Source organism: Perna viridis, chromosome 9 (assembly GCF_037379345.1).
Source record: "Perna viridis isolate PV_CMFRI_1.1 ecotype Kerala chromosome 9, ASM3737934v1, whole genome shotgun sequence".
In the NCBI taxonomy this organism is placed as follows: Eukaryota; Metazoa; Mollusca; class Bivalvia; order Mytilida; family Mytilidae; genus Perna; species Perna viridis.
The window spans coordinates 35286387-35312125 of NC_142453.1; the positions used below are offsets into that span (position 1 = coordinate 35286387).

At 33.1% G+C, this 25739-nt stretch overlaps 2 protein-coding genes across 4 annotated transcripts in view; both read left to right on the forward strand.

Annotated features, from left to right (window-relative positions):
* On the forward strand, positions 1–9459 carry LOC148607981 (uncharacterized). The gene is made up of 10 exons (XM_088543869.1): positions 1–102; positions 364–691; positions 1025–1204; positions 1726–2018; positions 2910–2942; positions 3197–3274; positions 3855–3899; positions 6589–6636; positions 7072–7574; positions 7916–9459. The coding sequence occupies exons 1-10, from the start codon at positions 92–94 to the stop codon at positions 8287–8289; spliced, it is 1893 nt and encodes a 630-aa protein (XP_088399995.1). The 5' UTR covers positions 1–91; the 3' UTR covers positions 8290–9459.
* Positions 8323–25739, forward strand: part of LOC148607982 (caspase-3-like) — a 20244-nt gene continuing 2827 nt past the window's right edge. The window contains exons 1-5 of one of the 3 annotated variants that reach the window (XM_088543874.1): positions 8323–10360; positions 17898–17982; positions 18544–18815; positions 24264–24442; positions 25379–25517. In XM_088543874.1, coding sequence (XP_088400000.1) covers positions 17945–17982; positions 18544–18815; positions 24264–24442; positions 25379–25517 — 628 coding nt within the window. In that variant the 5' untranslated portion in view covers positions 8323–10360; positions 17898–17944. The remainder of the gene's footprint in view (positions 10361–17897; positions 17983–18543; positions 18816–24263; positions 24443–25378; positions 25518–25739) is intronic. The other 2 variants (XM_088543871.1, XM_088543873.1) reach the window with 2 other exon arrangements.

Here is a 25739-nt window from a genome sequence, read left to right on the forward strand (position 1 = left end):
TATTAGTTGATATCCATACCACTATCAATCAAGCATATTTGTTTTGTAAACAATAAAATAAACGTCATTAAAAGTGAAACAGATTTTTAAGATGGCAAACGAGTAAGTGAATATAAATTATAGATTTTCTCTTCTTTTGATTATTTAGTTTCATGTAAACTATAGATTATTTTTATTAGTGAAATTGTGTTCGAACTATACAGGTTCATGTATATGTATTGCCAGCTAGTCAACAACCATCACCAGAGAAATGTATGTTTATACATTTAGAACTTTTCCTTCTACTGTCAAGCTAAGTCAGATTCAGTAAGACTAACAACTTGTAACTCACATAGTATCGAAACACGAGTGTTTTCCTTTCAGATCTGTTAGACAAGTCGACTTAGGCGAAGGTCTTGAGTTAGAACTGCCAAAACGACTATTGACGGAAGACATACACAATTTTCGCGTATTCAAATGGGATGCCAGAAAAATAGTCCGAGAAGGTAGAACCTTTCATCCCGCCGAGAACGACTATTTGGTCAGTTCCATATACGATATAAGCAACCAGGCATTCAGATTTCCAGATGACGCGGTTGATAAGATTTGGGTAAAGGTTAAACTAGATGAAGGCAAGGCAGAAGAGAACAGAGTATACAAAGCAGTAGTAATAGCTGACAAACAACCAACCTATAAAAAAGCATGGCTGAAGGTTGGTTCAAATAATACTGTTCAACAAAATATTAGAACAACAAGTCGTTATTTTTCGTGGACGAATACAATTTGATTCCTTTAATTTGTCTCTTACTCTTCAAAAATTTGCACATTCCAAGCAAATATGTCACATGGACGCACGGCATTCTAGAACCGTTCAATAGATTGTGATAAAATTTGATATCATATAGGTGCACACAGTTTTACCATGATGACAACTGAAAACTATGAGGTTTATATGTTACAGCATATTTTTGTAAATCGGCTCATAGTTGAGTTTTTTTATGTACACGTATTCTGACTAAATTAACGTATTTCTTGTTTTTTTTAGCTTGGTTATGTGTGTTTTAGCGCTATAGCAATAGATACATGCTGTATCCTATCGTACCCTCAGAAGTCAGAGTTTACATGTGGGCCACAAGGCGGCATCTACACAGCAAATAATGACTACAGAATTCAACTGTTTGTACCAGAAATGGCACTAGCGATTGAAGAGTTTATGATGGTTGAGGTATTCTTACTTTTAGATTTTTTTTAAATAACCAAAACGTGTATGGATATCGTATACTTTCACCTGGTGAAATTGTACTTCTGTGAATATTCATCTCGATGCGTCCGTCGTCGGTAAACCTTTCACACTTATACGACCAAATCTTGCTTAAGTTGGATTTTACGCCTTCTTAACTTTTTTTTGTTTCGCTGATTTAAACAAAGTGGTCGCCTGGTCAGTACCTACCCTTGCTAACTTTTATTACAGTGTTCTTCGATGAAAACGTTTTGGCAAAACATTTCGCATGATTGGAATTTCACGTGAATTTCACTTGAGTTTAGCATGATTAGATGAATTTTTCTTCGTGTGATTTTCAGGGGATTTTTTATTTGAAATTCATACGAAGGCTCAATTCGCATAAATTTCATGTGAACTCTGAAATTCATGTAAAACTCTCTTAGAAATCATGGATGTAAAAATATCGTTTTCCCTGTGTATATCATGCATCTTCTAAGTAATACATTTATAACTTCCATTTTCAGACGAGGGATCCAAACATCGAATATCTCACTTATAAAATGACACAAAATCCTAAACTGTATCCGGTAAGCAATATGACACCATCTTTGGCAGTTGACAGATTTAATCCGAACAACATCATGAAGCCGTTCAAAGTGAGGCTGCCAAAACCACCTACGGCAGTCAGAAAATGGGACAAAATGGTTGTGATCTGGTGGCTTGATGACGATCTTCAAGTACTGGACCCAGAAAAGGGGGACGTTGTTGTTGAAGAATACGAAGATAACGTCATGATCACTATTAATAAGTTCAAAATGTAAGTATTTGATATTAAAATGGTTTGAACGATTTTTTTTTATCAAAAGACAATATATATGGAAGGAACAAACAGTAACAAATGGTTCTAGATCTACATCGTCATAACCATCTGGCAAACCTGTTTTACTTAAGTGAACTCTACGGTCAATATATAGATATTATTATATGATTTTATACAATGTAAAGATTACTTTGGAATATTATAACACTATACGTCGTTTGTTGTCTATGGCAATAACATCCCCTTGCACTGAATTTAAAATGAATAAGTACTGTGGAGTCTTTTAATTTAAGTAACATATGAACTTCAGACAATGTCGATGGTAAAGGTCATGGTGTAGAAAAACCCGCCGAACAAACGATGCATTCATATGCTGTAGTTTTACTTAACGATAACCCTTTCTGTGTGCAGATCTGTATTTTTGAGAAAATCATTCAAATGTACATTCATCTCCCACTAATATGAACCAAATCAAGAAAAATAACTCTTGCAAATTGTCATTTTCCTGCACGATATATATAATCGCAACATTTAAATAAAACATTTTGACTGGTTATGTGATCAGAAACTCTTTCTGAAAAAGAAATATAAGCATGTTCGGCGTTTTTTTACATGAATGAATCACCTCCTGACTGCTACTTAAAGAGGTAACCTATGGTAAGAAAATAACTTTAAAAAATCAGTGATATGTCAATTGTATTATATTTAGTTTCAACAAAGCCTATCAAGCTTTCATTTGAAAAAGAACGAAATCCGTCCAAGTTACTTTGATGCTTACATGAGATTGATGTAAAGTGCTGAATACAAACGTTCCAGTGATTTGTAGGAGTTGTGTACCTTATCCATGGTCTACCTCCTTGAATGGATGATATTTTTTTCTTTTTTTAGGAAACCATCAACTGTCAAAACAGAACAAGCTGGGTATGTTATTTCCTTCATATGTACATTTTGTATTTTCTTACATTTGTTTCTGGCGTTTTTTTCCCTCTTGTATATGTCTGCCCTTAGATATTTATCGTGGATTATGTTGACTGTTATATTGTAGAGGGTAAGGCAAAAAGGAAAGAATGTTAATATTTTGACTGTTTTCAAATATTAAAAAAGAGTTATTTTTTAATGTAAATAAACACAGCCTTTCTATAATAGGCAATGATGCTTTAACATTATACAATCAGGTTGGATTTCCAAGTCGGTGCTACCTTTTCCAGTCCCAGGAAAGGAACGGAAGCTACCAAGTCAGACACCAGTAAAAAGTAAGTAATAATCATTCAGGTATTAATAAACGCACTTACTGTTTTTTTACAATTCTTACCTTGTCAATTTTCAGTGCAGCTAAAATTAATGCATCTTATGGACTTAAAAAGTGGCTTAATATTCTATTTCTAAAACTTTTATTGTTATCATTTAAGTTACATGTATTATGCAGTGTTATTTGGTATTCTTGGTGAATGAAAGTTCCAACGAGTACATATGCTGAGTAGAAGATATTGCTGTGTAGAATTATTTTGTAGCCTGAAGAGTTACCTTTGAATCAGTGCGATTTCTACAAAATAGTAAAAAAGCTGTTTTGTCGTTTTGTATGGGATCCGATTATTACTACAAACTTGTTAGGATCGACTACAACACAACTGGTCTGTTATTAATACGGAATAGTAACCCTACTGCACGTGGGGCATACTTACAAATGTTACAAAACTATGCTTTACGTTGCATTCTTTAATTGACTTTAATATACCTAACCGGCAGATTAGTACATTGACTAAATTAAAATGTGAAAATATATGAACAGTTTTTAATATATTATCATTATTAGCTTAGTATTTGCTTTTTTAGGAGAACAGGTGAGACGAAAGCAACCTCAAAAGATTACAAAGAAAGGTAAATAATATTTTTACCAACACAATAGACCCTTTTGTGCTGTGTGATGGTCGATAAGCATGCGTGGAGCATGCTCAATATACTCACCCGCGAGGAAATTTCTTTTGCTCTACCCAAGCCTTGCGTTGCCGAAGTGTATAGTGAGAATGCTGATCAACTTAACACGAAATGGTCTATACCAAAATTAGATCCACATAACTCTGAAAACATGTATTAAGATGTTTTTAGTCTATATTATGAATACTTTTTACCGCGCCATACTGACCCTTTTAATCGCCTGTAACTTGTATATATGTACAACCATATCGTAGGAATGGGTAGACAATATGTCAAGCATTCGTCCACCCAATTTAACTTTCGTGTTATTTTCCTTGCTCTTATGAGCTTATGAGCTTATGAGGAGGAGTTTAATGATATCCTCTGGTTTCACACCTGCTATTTCGGAGAACATCATACACCGTAAAAATATTGAATATGAAAACCAAATAACATTCATCTCTCGGTTTCCTCTTAAGAGAATTGATACAGCACTCTGCAGAGCCAAAAGTGCCACGTATAACAATATTATGAAATGCAGCATATGATAATCATTAATCATACATTGAGCATGATATCATGATTGACATGTTTCAATTTACATTTGACTATTTTATGATTATCACATTTTTCAAAATATGTGATAATCACATGACAGCCAATATTTACATACCGGTATGAGAATCATATTATATCATGTGATATATCATATGATTATTATATGATATTAATATGAATCAAGAAAAACGTGGCTATCATACATTTGTAGGAAAGAGTAATCAAGGGAACCAAGGTTATAGCGGTAATCAAAAGAATGTAATCCAGGGAAAAAGACCAGACATGGAAAACAGACATACACAACAAAGAACATAAAGTAACTAAAATCATACATACAAAGTAACAAAAGTAAATGAGCAACTCGGACTCCACTAAAAACTGGGAGCACGGACCAGGTGCACCGGTAGGGTAAGCGTCCTCTGCTTTTCTAGAAACACCCGCCGAGTTGCTCATAAAAAGTCAAGTCCGGGGTAGACAAACGAGGAAAGGAAAACTATGACCGGTTGAATAAATCAGTTTTCATGGTGCTGATGGATATACCATAACGATCCACGAATTCATGATGACGACCATAAAACTTCTGTAGTGATGACTTCAATCCTGTAGCAACATAACCCTGTTCCAGAAGCCTATTTGTTAGAGTTCTAGCGCGATACAAAAAGTCTGCGTAGTTTCGGCAAGCTCTGGCATAACGTATGAACACTCTATACGCAGGAGCCGAAAGGATGTTGCCACAGATGAAAGGAAAGTTGACAATTCTGAATGAAAAGTCATCACGCTTGTCGTAAAGTTTGGTCAATAGTTTTCCTTTACCATCGATTTCTAAGTGTAGGTCAAGATATGAGGCCGACTTCACAGTGTCTGTAGTATCCTTTATCTCAAGTTCTTTTGGGTAGATGCGATGTATCAAATCCCCGAAATTAGGATTGTTTAAAGATAACACGTCATCTATATAGCGGAAACTGAGATTGGAGGATCTAGCTAAACAATATTCTTTCTTTCTGATCAGATCAGGTATAAAGTCAGCCTCATAAGAGTGAAGGAATAGGTCAGCTAGTAAAGGGGCACAATTTGTTCCCATAGGAATGCCGACCGTTTGTTGAAAAACACGTCCACCACACTGGACAAATATGTTGTCGATTAAAAATTCTTGCATTTTGTAAACATCTTCCTCGGTATATTTGGAAGATGATTTGGAATTACTTCTTACAAAGTATGAGGAATCTCTACCAAGAACTATATATTTGTATCTAGGTGTACCATCTTTTTTGGAAAAACAACTATGTATAATGTTTTTAAGTCGGGATTTTAACTGAGTATGTGGAATAGAAGTATACAGTGTTGAAAAATCATAGGTTTTAATGCTATTATATTCAGATAATAGTCTTTAACTGATTGTCTCCAAACGATCTTTCGAATTTTTCAGGATCCACATTGAATTAATACCACTACGGGAGTAACAAATGTTGTGGTAGAACTGTAGACCCTCTTTGACAGTTGTGAGTATAGAAGTTAAACGTTTTGAAAGAGGTTTGGTGGTACATTTTGCAGATCCAGCTATGAAACGTTGTTTGTATGGATTCTTGTGAAGTTTAGGAATCCAGTACATAGACGGTAAATCACAATCATCGTCCTTGGTAGAGAGACCAAAAGAGGATAGTACAGATTTATGGTTTTCCACAATCTCTTCTTTGGAAAGAGTGGTAGCAGTGTATGTCTTATCACTGCTATTATTTTCTACGTCTACCTCTGATAATAAACATTGGATATAAAACATTTGCAGACAAAAACAATGTTGTTTTGGGCTTTGTCTGCCGGTACGACAACATACTTGTCATGTATAGTAGACAGTGTTTTTGCTACATCGGGGTCTTTGAAAACTGATGTAGCCTTGGCACTCATTGACCTACTTAAAACTTTCATTTGTAGATGACACATTTGGTTGTGTAACTTCTTGCGTTACAAATAGTCTACTCAACAGAAGTCACCATTCAAGAGACAACCGCTGGTTGACTGAATAAATAAAACGTATAAATGCAAAAGAAATAGGTTTCTATTTTTTTCATTTCGAAACTTTTATTCTATTTTATTTTAGGAAAAGGACAGAGACTAAAGCTACAGGAACAAAATTTGCCAAAGAAGGGTATGTGTTCGCTTAAATCTCTAAGGTTTTCAGTTACCATTTGATTATTTTGTCAAAACTTAAAAAAATATTTTTTTCACCTAAAGGGGAGTAGGGTTTCAATCCAGGAACCCCCTATGGTTCCGTCATAGATCTTATAAGGGTCGGATATAAGATTTCTAAAATCTAAAGGTAATTCTGATAAAAATATCGATTTTCAAGTCACAACAACTCTGGTCGTAATTGTTTTCAAAAAATATTAAATGTAGTTAATATTGTAATTAAATCATATTAAAAGAGACTGGAGTATCAAGAAAAACACCTCTGCATCAACATATCTACATAGACGCCAGAGAACCATCATGCATACGCGGTAAATAAGTGAGTATTTAAGCAAAACGAGCACTGAACGACAAGAGGTAATGAATCGAATCGTAATTGATATCTTCTTTTCAGATTTCAGATTGCATGGATGAAACCAGGAACTAAACATCAAGAGATAAGATCTGAGGCTAAACTACTGATGGATATAGAGTTTATGTGCAACGTCCTAATTTTTGCACGGAAGGAATCAAATTTTAAGTATGCGATTCGTGTAGAGATTGTTCCAGAATATAGATTCGCAACAACGAAACAAAAAAGAGCTCGGGAACATCATTTCACGGAAATTCTCGATTGTCGTTCGGGAGCCGTTCGTATTCACGAAGATGAGCGAATTCGACTGAACTACGTCGTGAAAGGAGATATGCAGCCGCAATATACCTTCATGTTCAAAGGTTCATTCGACACTAACTTTGCATTACTAGCGATTGATCTACCAAAGGGTGGGAAAATAGGAGCGTTTGAGAATATGCAGTTTGAATTAGCATCTGATAAATATACCAAAACCCGCATTCACAAGACCAATCTTCCACTATTGAAGTTGTCAAAGCTCAAGATTCCAAATAAACCTGTTGAAGGTAAGTATGCTTGAATACATGCAACATAAAAAAACCTTGTGATTTTGCGAAAGACATGAGACAGCAGAGGAGTTTAAGTACTTTCTTACATTTACATTTATTATTGCATAGTTTCTATCGACATAACTTCAGTTCCCTATGACTGATTTAAAATTAGGTGAACACATGCACCTATGGCCTCTGAAGTTGAAGAATAGGTCAATGCAAATACTTTTATAACGTGAAATGTTACGTTGATTGCTACGTCATTTCCTTCGTTCTATTAATATTTGTTCAATAGCTTTTGATGTAGGTTAAGTTATGTACAATTCTATGTTTTGAATAAATATTATTTCTTATAGAAGGAGATTCCGAGTTTTTCGCAGATAGCAGTTTGATTGTTTTGGCAAGACAGCTCCCCATCGAACTTCACGAGATCGGGCAACTTAGTCGTGAGCTCCGAGTTCCCACGGCAGTTATTATTGGATTAGAAGAGGAGTTCAAAGGTCACACGACTGGATTTATCCACAAAGTTCTTCAACACTGGCTTGAATTGCCAGGTACTCAAGGCCAAAGCAATATGTTCACGTTCCTCCTGTCTGCTATCGATAAATCTATGAAAAGTATCGATACAAAATGGATAACAAAGGTCATGGTCAAGGTTCATAAAGAAGGTCGCGCTTTGACAGACGAAGACTTCAAGAGACAGGAAGATCAACAAGAACCTGTAAAATAAACGTTTAATGTTGTGTATAACCAGTTATGTTGCCAATGTCTTGCATTGTTTTTATCTTCTCCATCTTAAAAATCTTTTTGTGGACAAATTGTTCTGATGTTGATACCTTGTATAAATACAGGGGCGGATCCAGAATTTGATTAGTTTATAAAAGGGGGAGGTACCGATCAACAAAGTAATAAGGAGGTTCCAGACTAATGGACGCGAATTTTTCCCAAAATTGCACAAAATTAACAAATTTGCCAAATAGGGGAGTTCCAAACCCACCCCACCCCGAGCCCTCTCCTGGATTCGCCACTGCAATGTAACCATATGACTGTAAATTACTTTATAGCAGCCATTTTAAAATTGTATGTCACCAAATCTTCATCTTCATACATTTCATCTTCGCTAGCCAATGGTTAATGTAAGGGGAAAGGACCTTAACCCTTGGCTAGCGGAAATACATACATATGTCCTTTTATAATCGACATTAATCCATTACAAACTACCAATAACAATCTCATTGCGGTACTTCAAACAGAAACGAATTGTAATATCGCTGACAATAAATTTTGTATAGTTAGAATTCTTAAAGGAAAAACTACTGTGATACATTATACTTTAATTTAAATGGTACATATTAAAATCCAAATATGGAAAATCGATTCCTAGAGGAGACAGAACTGTTTATAAATTAAGTAAAAGTAAGTAAATTTTGTATGATTGTGAATGCCTCCTCCTTTTATTTTTTTTGTAAATTGACGACCTGGTCACCAAGAAATTGACTTTGAATGGCCGAACCGAAGCAAGTAGGTTAATTTCTATCTTATAAATTAATTGATAATGAAGATATGATGATAAAGATAATAATGATTCATTAAGTGTAAGTTTTTGTTAGAATCGGGCAAAATGGGAAAAATCAGAACATGCATGTCAAAAACCCACCGAACTGACAATGTAATTTAACTATTGGTCCATTTGAAAAGACCATAATTTGATCTCTGAATCACTGGATTTGCTCAGAAATATTTCAATAGAATGTTCGAAAAATGAGGGTTTTTTGACACAATATCCCCTTCGACATAAATCCCTGCAAGCACTTATTCAGATTCAACATATAAAACATGTAAGCTTGATTATCTCCTTTTGATGTCAGCAGATAGTAATATTTTCCCTGCGTGCACATCTTCTACAAATTTCATCGGATAAGAGTGTTTTGGAGGAGGTGTCCTTACAACATAAACGGGGAGACAGATCGACAGGGGTTCCTATACCTCCTAAATTCGTTAATGCACACAAATATCTGAGTCTGACATTTTTGAATAGCCATCATTATCAATAACTAATGTCATTTCAAAACCTATTACTTTTAAAAGTCGTATCTTATTTTTTTATGAGACATTTCTACATAAAGCGATTAAATCAGTTCACGGTCTGCGTCCAATTTTAAGGGATTTTTTTTACCAAAAATAAATTGCTTTAAAAATATCCAAAATTGCCATTTTATTTAGAGTGCGTAAAGAAAGGCAAAGTACACGTTTTCTTAATAGTGTATTTCGAGGGGTATTTCAATGACTTCAACTGAAAATGAAAGTACAACTTGCGTCATTGTTGAGCGATACATGTATAAATAGATTTTTACACAAATCGATTAACCGCCTTCATAAGATTCTAAAATTAGAAAACGTGTATAAATAGTGATACACATACACCGTAATGTACATACATTCATGATTTTAGATGTAAATTGACATTTTGGAAACCAGTATAATAGGTAAGTTTAGCTTTCATTATGAAAAATTCTACGATACTGATTTATAAATGCTACGGGGCAAATTGGAATCCAGTAGGATCCGGAATCTTCGCAGAGCAAATTGCTATTTTCTTTTTGGACAAATCGGAATTCCAATTGGCTCTGGATTTTAACCAGACGAGTGTATACTGGAATTCTGAACTGTTCTAAGACAAAAATGGGATATCTCGATTTGCACTGGGAGGAATGAATGAAAGGTTCCTATTAAATTTTAGTAGGAACTGGAATCACACTTGATTTAATGGTGGATTCCGGATATTACTGGACATTTTGAAAGTAAAATATGTTATGATTTAATTATTAAAATGTTGAATGTTGTTGGAAATATTACATTTAAAATATATTTCATTCAGTGAACTTGGTGAAACTTCATTTAGTAATATTACAAATTGAGTTTATAATGTTAGAAAATTCATTCATATATTTATTTCTATGGCAAGCCAAAGTGGACAAAAATAAGTTTTTTGTAACATTAAAAAGGGATTTTTTAATATTACAAATTCATTTTTAATATTACAAATTTTATTTTTAATATAACGAATTTGATTTCTAATGTTACAAAACGCTTTTTTAATATTAAGAAATCATTTTTTAATATTAAAAACTCAATTAAAAAATGAATTTTTGATATTAGAAAATGAATTTTTAATATTACTAAATGAATTTCGTATATTAAACAATGAATTTTAATATTAGAAATTGATGTTCTAAAATAAAAAGGATGGTTTCTAATATTACAAAATAAGTGTTTTCTAATATTAAAAAAATGATTTTTAATATAAAAATTCAATTGAATTTCTAATATTAAAAAATGACTTTTTAATATTAGAAATTGATTTTCTAATATTACAAAATGGATTTGTTGTATTCAGTTACGATTTTTAAGATTAGAAAATCATTTTGTAATATAAAAAAATGTGACTTATTTTGCAATATTGCAAAGTGATTTTTTAATTTTACAAATTCATTTTCTAATATTACAAGTTCATTTTATAATATTACAAATCATTTTTTAATATTACTAAATGTGTGATATTTTATAATATTACTAAATCAGGAATTTCTAATATAAGAAAATGAATTTTAGATATTACAGAATGAATTTCTAATATTAAAAAATATTTTCTATTATTAAAAAAATGATTTTGTAATATTAAAAAATGATTTTCTAATATTACAAAATATCGATTTTTGGCCACTTTGGCTTTCCATATATTTCCTCATACATAAAATTATACAATGAAACATTATATAAAGCAACACTAAATTAAAGGAGGGAAGAATAAAACACAATTAATGAGAAGTAAACATATATATATATATATCACATACTAAACACATTGCGATCTCATAAAAAAGTTATAAAATTTACTCAAATAAATGACTTGCTGATGACACGTCGTTCATTACTAAAGAATCAGTTTTGTCGATCGACCGAACTTGGCGACACATTGTGCAACATGCGAGTGGCATAGTTGAACAAAGACGTCAAAGTATTATAATCGAAACTAAATATAGGCTCGCGACCGAGAAGAGTATGAAATAATGTTTCGTCGTCGTATGAAAATAGTTCGAAACACAGTGGCAGTTCTCTATTATTACCCCCCTCCATATCTCACGGTATACCTCTGTGCAGGAGCAAGCACAGCACGTGTAAACGTGGACATCGGTATAATTGAGGTTACAAACATCCCAGACTACAGAATAAAGAATTTCAGTTATAAGTTTGGTAATAATGAATGCATTTCTAATGTCTTTAAATAACTGCATTTTTCCAGAAACTCGCAATTGACACAGTTTTATGAATGTTCGCAAAACGATTGAAATTGGGATCGGCTGAAATGAATTTCTAATATTTAAAATAATCACTGTTCAATATTGCAAATTCAGTCACTTTTTTTTAATTACAAATATAAGAAAATCGATTTCTAATACTAAAATATAATTTTTAGTATTAGAAATTCAATTGAATTTTTAATATCAAAAATGTTTTTTTTAATATTAAAAAAGGGTTTTGTAGTATTAGAAATAAAATTCTTAATATTTAAAAATGACTTTGTAATATTAAAAAATCATTTTATAATGTTAGAAACAATTATTTGTGTCCACTTTGGCTTGCCATATCAAACTACAAAACTGAAACAATAAAACATCAAAACATCGATATCTTATTTATTACAACATTTTTAGATGTTTTGTTTGTGACATTTTGTGGAGCAAGTATTTTTGGACCTTCGGACTGACCATTTTAAGGCTAGACATTTTCCGTTACATCTGCGATCAATCATGGTTTACGGACCGATTTTTCTGACATGCTTGAATGTTCGTCATTAATGACTTGATTTATATTCAAAGAGTAATCAAGGGAACCAAGGTTATAGCGGTAATCAAAAGAATGTAATCCAGGGACAAAGACCAGACATGGAAAACAGACATACACAACAAAGAATATAAAGTAACTAAAATCATACATACAAAGTAACAAAAGTAAATGAGCAACTCGGACTATACCAAAAACTGGGAGCATGGACCAGGTGCACCGGTAGGGTAAGCGTCCTCTGCTTTTCTAGAAACACCCGCCGAGTTGCTCATAAAAAGTCAAGTCCGGGGTAGACAAACGAGGGAAGGAAAACTATGACCGGTTGAATAAATCAGTTCTCATGGTGCTGATGGATACACCATAACGATCCACGAGTTCATGATAACGACCATAAAACTTCTGTAGTGATGACTTCAATCTTGTAGCAACATAACATAAGGATTGAGTCCAAAGTTTAATCCAATTACACCTGTCACAGATAATTGGTTTTAAACATTTTAAAAGTATTTTAATTGACAAGGACATTGTCTGAAGCACATAAACTACTTTTTATCTTTATCTTTGATATTTTCAAACTTAAAGCCAGAATCCCCCTAGTGCAGAATTTCAATTTATAGTGGTTATATTGTAATTCCTATTTGTCCTAGGAGAAATTAGAATTCTAATTTGCCCTAGGAGGATTCTGGATCCTACTGGATTCCAATTATACATATACAAAAGCTTTATTTAACGTCGATATTTTAAAACAATACAACATCAGCTCCTGGGGTTTCTTCCTCGAATGTTAACATTTTATATGTTACCTATTCCTTTAATGCCAACAAAAAAATATTTCAATAGATGTTTATATTATAACACTAGGTGTTTTTAGAACAATTAAAATGTTTTACAAGTATTTAACTGTTGAGATTAATTAGTGAAGTTGATAACATTTTATACTTTTTTATATGGAAAACAACAGATTTTTAAAAATATGTAAGAATATAATAAAATTGAATTATTAAAACGTTATAAGAATATATTAAAATTTCAATATATTTTTAACTTTTATTTAAAAAAATGCATAAATTATTTACAAAAATATTAAAGGAATTCATAAATTTAAAATCGACATACATACACTACAATAAATAACATTTACATCACAAGTTCAATACATGCAACTATCTAGTCCTATTCATGCAACAATACATAACTCATCAGTCAACATACAAGGCAAATGTAAAATAGGATTAAAATGAAAGAGCAGCGCTATAAATAGTCAACAATGTAAAGCATAAAGCAGAGCTGTTATGAATAGCAAGCAGAACAATGACATGACCTGCCGTTCCATGAGTTTAGAAGATTCTTAAATCGAGTAAAAGATGATTCTCTACGAAAGTGGTCTGGCAGGTCATTCCAGGTTTTTGCAGCAAAATATTTAAAGGAGTTTAACCCATACCTTGATGTCTGACGCTGGGTAGTTTTGCTGTGCTCTGTCCAATTATTATCTTGAAAGTTTCTACTGCAATATCTCAAATTCTTCGTACTTTCAGGGATGGCATTTTTAATTTTAACAAAAACTCCTCATATGTGCTTGTATAGTCATTATAGATTAATTTAAGGGCCCTTTCTTGTTTTTTTTCATTTTATTAGTATTAGCATCACTACAGAAGTGCCAAGTGACAGGACAATAATTAAGATTGGACAGAATAAAAGAGTGGTAAATTGTTCACCTTCCAGGTTTATTTAAGTGTTTCCCTATCCTTTTTAAAACATTTAACTGTTTTGATGCCTTTTTGCAAATGTTGGCTGTATGAGTATCAAATTTGAACTGGTAATCTATTATTACTCCTAAAGGTTTTACTTCATCCTCACATTTTATAATATTATCACCGAGATCGAAAGAAATGTTGTGATCATAAGTTTTTCGGCTAATGGCAAGTGCCTGAAATTTATCAGGGTTGGCTTTCATCTGATTCACTGTGTGATACTACAATGGTTAGACATTATTGATTAAAATTGTTAGTTTTGAGAAAGGGAGAAATGTGTTAATGACTTTAAGAACTAGTATTGCTCATGTTATTTATAAATTGAATTATATGTACTTAAGGGTATAAAACAGCCAAGAAGGGAATCAAAAGAACATATCATAAAAAATCAATAATGTCTAACCACTGTCCTATCACAACTGCAAACGAATCTATCAATTTTAAGCTATCTGCCTCCAATTTTGTTTTGACTTTATCATGATTGTATCCAGCATAAGATAAAGTATTGTCATCAGGTAGTTATAGAGAGAAGAATCCTGAATGAAATAAAATATATCATTTAGAAAAATGTTAAATAATATCGGTCCCAGAATTGACCATTGTGGCACCCCTTTATAAATTTTCTCCCACTTAGTAAATGAGGATCCTAGTTTGACACACTGCTTTCTGTTTGACAGATAATCTCAGAGAAGATTAAGAGCCTTATCTGAAACACCATATGATTTTATTTTATCTAGCAGAAGATTATGTGGAAGGCAATCAAATGCTTTGCTTAAATCCATCAAAATAGCAGCTATAAATTTATTGTCATCCAATGCTTTTTTTTCCAGTCTTCCACTTTTTTCAATAAAAGCTGAAAGATAGGGATGGAAAATATGATTAAAAAATTAAGTCAATTGTACATCTATGGCCTTATAAAAAAATTGTAAATATAGGGAAGAATGCTTTCAGATCTATAATTTTACTTATCTAGGGCATTATTTTTCGTATAGCATGGCACAACTTGAGCCTCTTTAAGTTTTTCTGGAAATTTAGAAGTTGTTAAACTTTTATTTATCAAATTTGTGGTAGGTTGAGCAATGGCTGATTTAGCAAGTTTTAGCAATTTTGTGGATATATGCTTTCTTAACATTAGCTCTACCTATTTGTCTTTCTACAAAACTACACTCAATTTATCTAAATTTTAACGGTTCAATATCTTTTTTATTTTCGTTTATTTTTGTTATGCTTGTAATTTGCCCTGTAACATATATGCATATGTCATACCATTTGGGTAATGTTAAATCTTGATGCGTACATGTATTGTATATATGTATGACAATCTAATGTGTCAGACGGGGTCCGCTCTGACGCCTCTTTAGTTCGATAGTCCGACGGTTCGACGTTAAGCCGATATTGTACATGGAAAACGAAGAAGCTTAGGTTATACACAGTGCCACACTATATTTTCAGTCGAGGATTTATTGGTCATTCCACCACATGTATATATTATGCTCGTTCATGTAGTTTTTTTTCTCTTAAATAATAAACGCGTCACCAATATTAGATGTTAATAATCCAATCAACATAATATTCTGCTTAATGTAGGACACCAGACATTGTATTCTTCTAATAAAGATATAACAAACTGTAATAAAAAAAATAAAGGGGTCGAAACTATTATTCAGTGTCAAACTCGTAGGAAAAAAAAATTGGACCATTTAAGATTACCAGTACTATTGATATAACATGTATATCTACAACAAATATAGTAGTATATTTCTTAAACTTTGAGAATAATTTTTTGTGCCTACTGAAACAAACAAAAAATATATATCTTAGATATGTAGCAACTGACTAGTTTAATATACGTGATTTACCACTGCAGAGATATTTTATGTAAACGAGTCCGTTTGATGGTTGGTAAAGTCCGTCATTTATGTGTGTCTGTCAGTCTGTTCCTTCTCTAAATCTATACAAAATGTCATGACATGATAATTTGTCAGCATAGCCAATTTTTAATTTTCAAGAGTTATGCTTTTTTGACTAAGACATCTCCACTCAATTATTTGTTCATTTTCCACTCAACTATTCGTGCATTTTTGGAGATATTTCGAAATTCTACATTCTACCTTAGCGAATTTATGTTCATTGCAAGATCATGATAAACAAATGTGCATATTATATGGAAATCCTGTTCTGTTGAGTAAATCCCTTTGAAATTAGAAACTGCCTTGAATTTCTCTTATCTTAGGAGGGTATAGCCCCGCTATGACGGAAAGTTCTAGTAATATAGATATGAAAGACTGCAATAGCATTTTAAACAGGGAATTGTAACCGTTACGTATAAAATGAAGTGGAAGAGTTGTGCCATGTTTTGAAAGTAATAAAGTATCAAAAAGTAAAGTTAATCACAATATTGAGGAGTACTTCAACAACATCTTGTTTACATCAATACATTATACAGAACTTTGAATATCCAAAATGAATAGTAAGTCTGAAACAGTGTCAAGCAGTGCATGTATAACGCGATGCAATAATATTGTAAAAAAAACAAGATCTTGCCCCCTAAAAAATAAATATAAATAAATTAAGAGTAAACGATAGAAAGGACGACACAAAAATTTAAAACGTTGAAAAAAAGACATAAACCTGAATAGATAAATACAACGGGAAAAAAACTCACCCTAGATATTAAAAGTTTTATTTGACTAGTTGCACCTTCAGAATCATGGAAAACAGGCAAGATTTTCAATATCATGCTGGACCATTGAGTTACAATTTCGTTGAAATGCACTGAAAATGAGAATTTCAAATAATGGTCTTTTCAAATAGCGAAACATCCTTTAGTGAAATTATATTGGCAGATCGGTGAGGTTTTGACAAGCATGTTTCTGATTTTTCCCATTTTGCCTGATTCTTACAAATACTTACACTTAAAAACTATCAAATTGTCGGACTATTTAATCGTTCGTCGGACTACAGCTACAGACGTCAGCCTATGCCCCACTCCCTAATGTAATCGGGTCGGTTTTGAATGAAAGACTTGTATGTTTGACAGACCAATTAAATATTCATTGATTTTAAATATATCTACTTTCTATTTTCATTGATAAGTTTACCTGTACCGCACCTGTAATGTTACTTAAATATCAATATAGTTGAAAAGATAATAAATACTTTCAATATTCTTGGGGAACATTTTGATGCTTTTGTCACATATCACATTGCGGACCTTTGCATATAAATGTTAGTTAACCCACCGGGTTTGATATTTACCATATCGGGGATCACATTATATAGTTTCAGGCAAGATGAGTAGCTATCAAATCTAGAACCCTACCCTGTATTGAGGATCATCAAAATGTATACCTTATCATAAATATTGTATTACTAAGAGCCCACCTTTAATCATACAGATGAAATTTATCTCTTATGTTGATTATTTGATCAAATAATAATAATAAAAAAAAATATACATACAACACTTCAGCCTTATCATATATTAAAACTTACAGTTTGATGTTCCTAGCGTAGCATGACAAAGTGACGTATTCCAGTGTGGCTCATCCCTATCAGGTGACCTCTCCCGAGTCTACCATATAACACTAGTTTCCGATTTTATGGGACTTTAAAATCTCCTAAGCCTAAAATTAAGGATGTCTTAAATATAAACTTCAAAATTTATGCAATTAATAGATTTACGAAGGTGACCATTGGTATGTACATATTATAAATTACTTGGACCTTTATATTTGTTTAGATATTATACCACAAAAAGTGAATAGCAGGGAAAAAACATACGGTGAGATGGAATTAGAGTTGCCAAAAGGAATAAAACACCAGAGGTAAGTATAAGTTAAGGGTTACAGCAAAGTGGCCGGGGACGTGTATTTTCGGCACGATATGGTAAAAAATGGAAACCGTTTTTATTGAGGGGAGCACATGGTACATTTTAACATTCATAAATTGTATTGTGCCATGATTCCTTATAATAACTTTTTGACAAGACTCATACACAAGTTCCGTTTCCAGGAAACATATTTTATTATTATGATTACAATTAAAGTTACACTATGTAAAACGTGCTATAAAAAACGAAACAAACGAACAAACAAAAACAAATCTAAAGTAAAAACATCAATCGAATTACCTTAGTTAACTTTGGAAATATTTTGCTATCCTGTTTACTAGCGCTACTATCAGGGCCGGTCGAGGTTCCCCAGAAAAAAAGGTGGGTGCAAGGACATTCTTAGCCATTTTTTATATTTTGTCAATTTTACAAATTGAAAATGACAATTTTTTTCTGTAAAAAGAGGGAATGCCAACCCCCTGCACCCCCTCTGGATTCGCCACTGCTACTATGTCTAACAACTGCAAAACCTAACTCCAGTCGAAATTTATTTTAGTGACGTTAGTGGTTCCGAAACACAGCGGTATCCTACCCCTCGGATCTCGTCGGACGTCATCAATGCCACTGAGTATGTTGATGAACACTGTTTGTGCCGCGGACTGGCACTAATTATACAAAACTTTAGTGAGCGTAGCCAGACATTAGATGACGAATGTGAAAAGTTAAAAGAATGTTTAGAAAATATAGAAAACAAGAAGTTCGAAATATACGGAGAAAGGGTTTATAAAAATCTGACCAAAGATGAACTTGAAAAGCTTTGTGAAGACGGTAAGTTTTTAAATATAGGTAAATATGTATTGGTACACGGGAAAATATTTTCATTTGTTTTGTAAACACCTGAAAAAATCTATTTTTCATCTGTTCTTTTTTTTCATATGTTTAGGCCTGCTAAAATAATATATGAAAGACATATGTTTAAGGTTTATAGATTAATTCATGAGAAAAGAAAGAAAAAGAACAAGTTAATACAAATGGTATTGCAATTATTTGTCTTTGAAAGGACATAACGTGTAAACAAATGTGGTCATCATATACGTTTGAAAAAAAGTGTTTCCATATTAGCTTCATACGTGCAAAAAAAAATGTCCATGTCGGTACCTAGGGTAAGGGACACAACTCTTAAAATCATTGGAACGTTTGTATTCAGCATTTTACATCAATCTTTTGTAAGCATCTAATTAACTTGGATTCATTTTATTCTGCTTCAAACGATAGCTTGGGAGGCTTTGGTGGAATTGAATATGATGCAAACATATCACCGATTTCATGAGTTATATCCCTTACCCAAGGTCTACCTCCTTAACATACATGTATGGTCCCATGTGTTTTAAGGCAAATATGAAAACATATGTTGCAAATTTTGCTGTGTAATAAAACAGAGAAAAACAAGGATTCATTTTACTTGCACATATATACTGGACTTGTCATTAAAGTACATTGATCTCATTGCATTGGATTATCGGCTTTATACGTAATTTATTTCTTGCGCTTCGAGCTATTTATGTAGCCCATCCCAACAATTTAATGGACTACTTTCTATGTATGTCTAAGTATAGAATTAAAGTGAATAACAAAAATATATGAAATGTAATTATATGAATTAAATGTTTATGTAAACATATTTTATTTATACATCTCAAAAATATGTACAAAATAGATCAAAGTTTGACAACCAGGATTCGGACATAAGCACTTAGATATTATTAATCTGTCTCCTTATCAATACTGACAATTTATACATTTAAACGTACAACATGCATGGTTAAGAAATGAGAAACATCATGTACATGTACTACTATGTAAATACAATATTGATACTGAAATTGAAAAGAAATTTAACATAAAAAATATATAATCAAGTTGGAAAGAATGAATGTAGTATTGAAATGCAGTTCAACAGAAGCGTTTGCTCTGAATAATCATTGTATTTTTGAACAAGTTAAAATACATTTGCAGGAACAGATGCTCGTTAAGAGAGCTGCTGTTCATGCGAAGCTTGCATGAAGAATCTGTCCTTGCCTTGTCCCAGTAAGTTAATGTTATGGGCATGCATTTTTGTGCGCTTGTAGATTACTTTTAAACATGCTTAATGAACCAGTCACTCATGTATCCAATGGCAAACTATTCCACAGGCGGATAGTCGAAGGCAGAAAGTATTCAGAGTACAAGTTTGTGCGTGTACAAAAATTAACAGTGTTATGAACTTGACCAATAACGTGACCATGTCGATCGCCAACTGAACTAGGAACAAGGTCACATTAATGACTTGGGGATTCCTTTTTTATAATCTTATATAACAAACTAAGTCGATGTTTGTCCCTTCTGGCCGAAAGTATCTCCCAATCTTTTTCTAATGACGTCAATTTTGTTCCACCCATGAAGCATAGCTTCTACCTGAACATACTCTAACTTGTTGACTAGATATTGGGTGTGGATTTGTCAAATGACACCACCATTTTCAAGGATAGGTCTAATATAAGAAAAGTACATTTATCCAAGACATATCTGTCAAGGACAAAATGAACCTTAAGCAAAACATCTACTCTAGTAAAAGCTTTCTTGACAATATATTCGATGTCGTAATGTTAAGAACTGTCACTTGAAAAATAAATGCCCAAGTGTTTATGAGAAACAAGCTCTTGAATGTTTTGGCCATCCACAAAAATAAGCGGATGTACTAGCTTAACGGTTTTATGGGATATGGTTATCGTTTACGTCTTTTGCGTGTTTATTGAACCACTGATTTGACCAGTTATGAATCTTTTCCAGATCTCTATTGAGAATGTCAGCAGCGATTGCGGGATTGTCTACTGTTACATGAATATCCATGTCATCTGCAAACTGTTTAAGATATGCATTAGTATCTTCTACAGTATCATTAATAAATAACAAAAAAACAGAAAGGGTCCGAATATGGGGCCCTGGGGAACACCAGCTTCAACGGATGTCCAGTCAAAACTTCCACCACTAAGAACTAAGAATCGCGATGAGAGAATTCACTTGCATATCCAAAGGATTCTGTAAATTAATTTGCATATAAAATTGACTTTTGTGACACAAAATCGAATTTTGTGACACAAAATTAACTTTTGTGTTAAATTGCATGCGAAAGTGGTTATGACAAAATTCGATTTTGAAAACACAAAGATGAATTTTGTGACAAAATTTAATTTTGACATAATATTTCCCAGTTTTGTATGTAAATTAGTTCAAAGAATCCAAAGTAAACTAAATTGCATACAAAATTGACTTTTGTTACCCAATGTCCAAATTAGACAACAAAAGTAAAGTCTGTGGTACAAAAATGAACTTTGTCATGACAAAAATAAATTTGTTGTATGTTATAAATTTTGTTAATCTGAACTCATTTTTTGTACAAAATTCACTTTTGTCTGTACAAAATTGAATTTCGAGGACAAAACCACACGAGTCCTATTCGGCACCCCGTATCCAAAAAAGTAGTCATTAAAACTGTTTGTTCTATCGACGTCGTCGAATATTAATCTATCACGAATTACATTGTAGTAATGGTGGTACGTCTGAATGTAACGGTTTGATACCTGATATCTTATTGCAGATGTCTACCAAGATTTGGACGAGCATCTCTCGGCTGACAAAAACTAAGTAAATTTGAACGACATTTCTCATGGGCGAGTCTAGCTTGTGACGTCACATTATTTCTTATTTTCTAACGTTCCAGTCTGTATTAGCCAACACCTGCCTAAACATATTGAAACTGCTCTGGTTATAAAGCCAAACTTAACGTTCAAACGTCTTTTTAACTGCTTTGGAGGAATTTATTAAGCCAAAGATAGGGCAGTGGTAACGAATGTGGTCGAAAAGTGGGGGACCAACAGTAACATATCGTTCAAAATACTGATCACTTTATAAGTATCAAATCAATCAGTGAAGAAGATTGTTCCGTAACATTTGTAGGCTTTTTAACAAATTGCTGCAGACTAAACCTGGTGCTTACCCTTTTCATTTTATGGTTTGCTAAGATATCATTAAGGTGCCATTTAAATCGCTAGTAATAATTATATTATTACAAAGTATTACATTTCTTGCGGACTCCACAGAGTCTTCGACCTTTCTCCAAAATGTCAACAGGACTGTCAGGCAGAATGTAAAAAGTCCAATACAGATATTTTTTTGGTATGAATACTGACCTCGAGCCAAAAAACCTAAACATCTATCGGCGCAAACTCCAATCGTCTAATAGCATGAATATTTATACAATAACCCCGCCCCCATATTTATCATCCTGTAATGCCAGACTGAGTGATGATTTAAAAGAAATAACTTATCATCGCCAACAGAAGTATTCGACCAAGTTTCAGTGAATGATAAAATATCTAACCCAGAATATCCCATAAATTAAATTATTATTCAATTATAATTAAATGTTTGCGCGCTTCATTGAAAATATGCGACCGGTCAACTCCTTTACACACCGATGAAATATAAAAAATAAAACATTCAATTCTTAAATGCAAAATGAAAGATCTCGAAAAATACAAAAACGAACCAATACGAAAGTCGTTTTAAAAAGCCATAGCAAAGCTACTGGACAAACAAAGTAAACTAGAAACTATTGATCAATATTTTGTAGTTTGTTTGTTTGTTTGTTGGGGTTTAACGTCCGAGCAGCAATATTTCAGCTATATTCAGACGATGAACATGAAATTGATGATAAAATGAACATGGAATGATGATGAAATGAAAAAGGGATGGGACACAAGGACAATGGGGTCGACAAATTTTGATTGCCATTGGAAATAGGGAGAGGTTGGTAGGGTCGGGTAATTTAGCCTCCTGTGGCGGAGCCCTATGGTTCCTACTCCGGGAGAATACCACAGTAGGGTTTTTTAACGTGCGAGGAACGTGGCATCTTTCCCACACGGGGCACCACTGTGGTTTGCGGTCAGGTTTTCCGTATTATAGCCTGACAACCCCAGCATGTAACACGCCAGGGGTACCCCATTCCACCATCTGGGGCACACATCCCAGTTGCTTTGTGGGCAGAGCGCCCTAGCCCTCGGCTAGGGTTCTGAGCACTATTCAGTCGCCTTTTACGACAAGCGTTTGTAGTTAATTTTAGAAATTTTTGAGTGATAAAGACGTTACGATGATGTAAATACTCATAACTCTTGTTAGCCAGTTGAGTTTGACAATTTGTTTAATTATCTAACCGCTTTTAAATTGCAGACTTTAAAGGCGGCAAAATAGGGTTGTCTAATGGTATAGGACTGTCGTAAGCAGTGTATGGATCTTAACAATTAATAAAGAGTGTCTATACCATGAAAGAAAAGACGGGTCTGATTCTGAGGGTAACTTTATAGGAATCAGGGATTATAGACCAGCATTTGTACCACAAGTAACCTTGCTTTTAAATTCAGGCTAGGGTTGATATTTTGGGGTTGTAACCCTAACCATGAAGGAATAGGAGGCCAAAAAGTGGCCGGAAATATTTGCTTGGTGTCTGGACAATTACTTTCAAGGGTGAAAGTTTTTTTTCAATCATGAATGTCCGTCGAACTGTACTAGTAGGTTCAACTTTGTGCATTGAATAATTGCTTATTTCTTATGTCTAATTGAAAATTTCAAATTTCTCTGGCCACATTCATTGTGGCCAGGACTATATGCTGTGCCAAACATTTAATCACAATCAACATTCAGATTTGCAGCAAGTTGAAATTATTTTTAATATATATCTCAGCTGTTTAGGGTTCGACCTCTGCGTAGGTATCAAGCTGCTTCCTGTTTAGCATTACTTTGAATAAAAGTAAAATACTAAAAAAAAGATACTAATTTACCCAACATTGGTCTGAAGTCAGTCCAGTACAATTTTTCCATGTAAAGCTTTTGACAGAGTTGCTTATAACAGCCACCTAATCATTCAGAATGCCGAACATTGTAAATATAATACCGAACAGATTTCAAATCGCGTCTTAATCATAGTTACGGATATCTATATTGTTACCTTTCCATTTATTTGCAAGTGATAAATTGTCGAATCGAAAACAAAGTTTTCTGCTTTTAAACATTATTTGCTTTTAAATTGATGGTTCAGTTTAGTTAAGAGACCGTAACAGACCCCAAACAAGACTTAAGTTTTGCATTTCCAGCGGTTGATAAGTAAAGCTATTGACAAGTCATTTTGATATTAAGTTTGTTCACTGTTGTTTATCTCTATGTTTTGTTTTTGTTTTGCAGTGTCCAAAGAAAACTTTAGTGACCACTATTGTTTGCTGGTTGTGATTCTTGGACCAGGTAGACAGGGACTTGTACAGAGTGGATTAAAGGAAAGCATTGAACTTACTACCATTATGGAGAAGTTTCAACCTCAAAATTGTGCATCTCTGGCATTAAAGCCGAAGCTGTTTATTGTACAGGTAAACATGTATTGTAGATAAAATCCGCGCGAACCAAAGGTATATTGGTTTGGCTAATATCATTTACGTTGCATGGTGTATCCAGAAAAGAATATCATACTACATGTACATGTAATAGGAGAAAAATTTTTTTTAATTCGTGGTGTTTTTAAACGTAATGAATTATATATTTAGGTCCAATATGGATGTTGTATTTGTGCATATAAATACACATAAAAGAACATCTTTTTTAAACTCATACCTTTTACATGCCTCATGCTTCGAATGTATTTATGTGTCCAAAATATGTGTTTTCTTAAGTTTTTTATATTATTTTGTTCAAACAAATTTTTCCTGTGTAGACAAGTATCGTAAAAATGTGAATGCGCAAAATAGGCACAAGGCCACAAGAATCTCGTTTTGGTTAGTTAATATTCCAACTGTTTTTGTTAAAAAATATACGATAATCTTTAATTTTTTTATATTAGGCATTCGAAAATGTCGAAAAGGCACAAAACATACCACAACAATTGTAGATTGTAAACGATTTATTTATGCATTAAATTTTTTAGCAATCGTCATTAGCTGTACCTTAAACATATCACTTCAGGTTCCTAATTCTCATAGACTTCATGTTAACCCTTAAAAAGCTTGAGACTACATGTACGTCGGAGATGGATATATTTTTTTTGCATCTGTATAATATATGTTCCGTTTTCTAGACAGTAACATATACAATATATAAAACCTTCTTTGCATATTAACAAATTTGTTATTTTCAAGCCCCAATATTGGTGTAATTAGCTTTGTACATGTTTATTGATGCTTCATTTGGTGTAATCTGCACTCATTTGCATACCATATGTACCCATGATAGATACATGTGGTAAACAAAGGTACCCATTGGTATACTGTGTTGTATTCTCTTATCTTTTATCTCTCTACTTTTCGGAAAAGACGATGACGCCATTACCACCACGTGACCCAAACCAAGCAGACGAAAAAGGAGCCGTGGCCGATTTTGAAAGCAAGAAAATAGCAATTGTTCGAATACCAAGGGAAAGTGATTTCTTGACATATACATCAGACGCAAGATGTAAGTGGTAAATTTTGCATGTTGGGAATTGCTCATATACATATCTTGTCATTTAATACCGTTTTGAACTTGGGTTACCTCTAAACATTGATTTTATTTTATGTTCAGTACCAAATGATAAAGTTAATAATTTTATGAGCAACTTCGTGAATGTTTCTCAAGCAGGAAACATGCACACAACCGATACACCTAGTCTCGGTGAAACCCAGTTTGCCTTTTTAC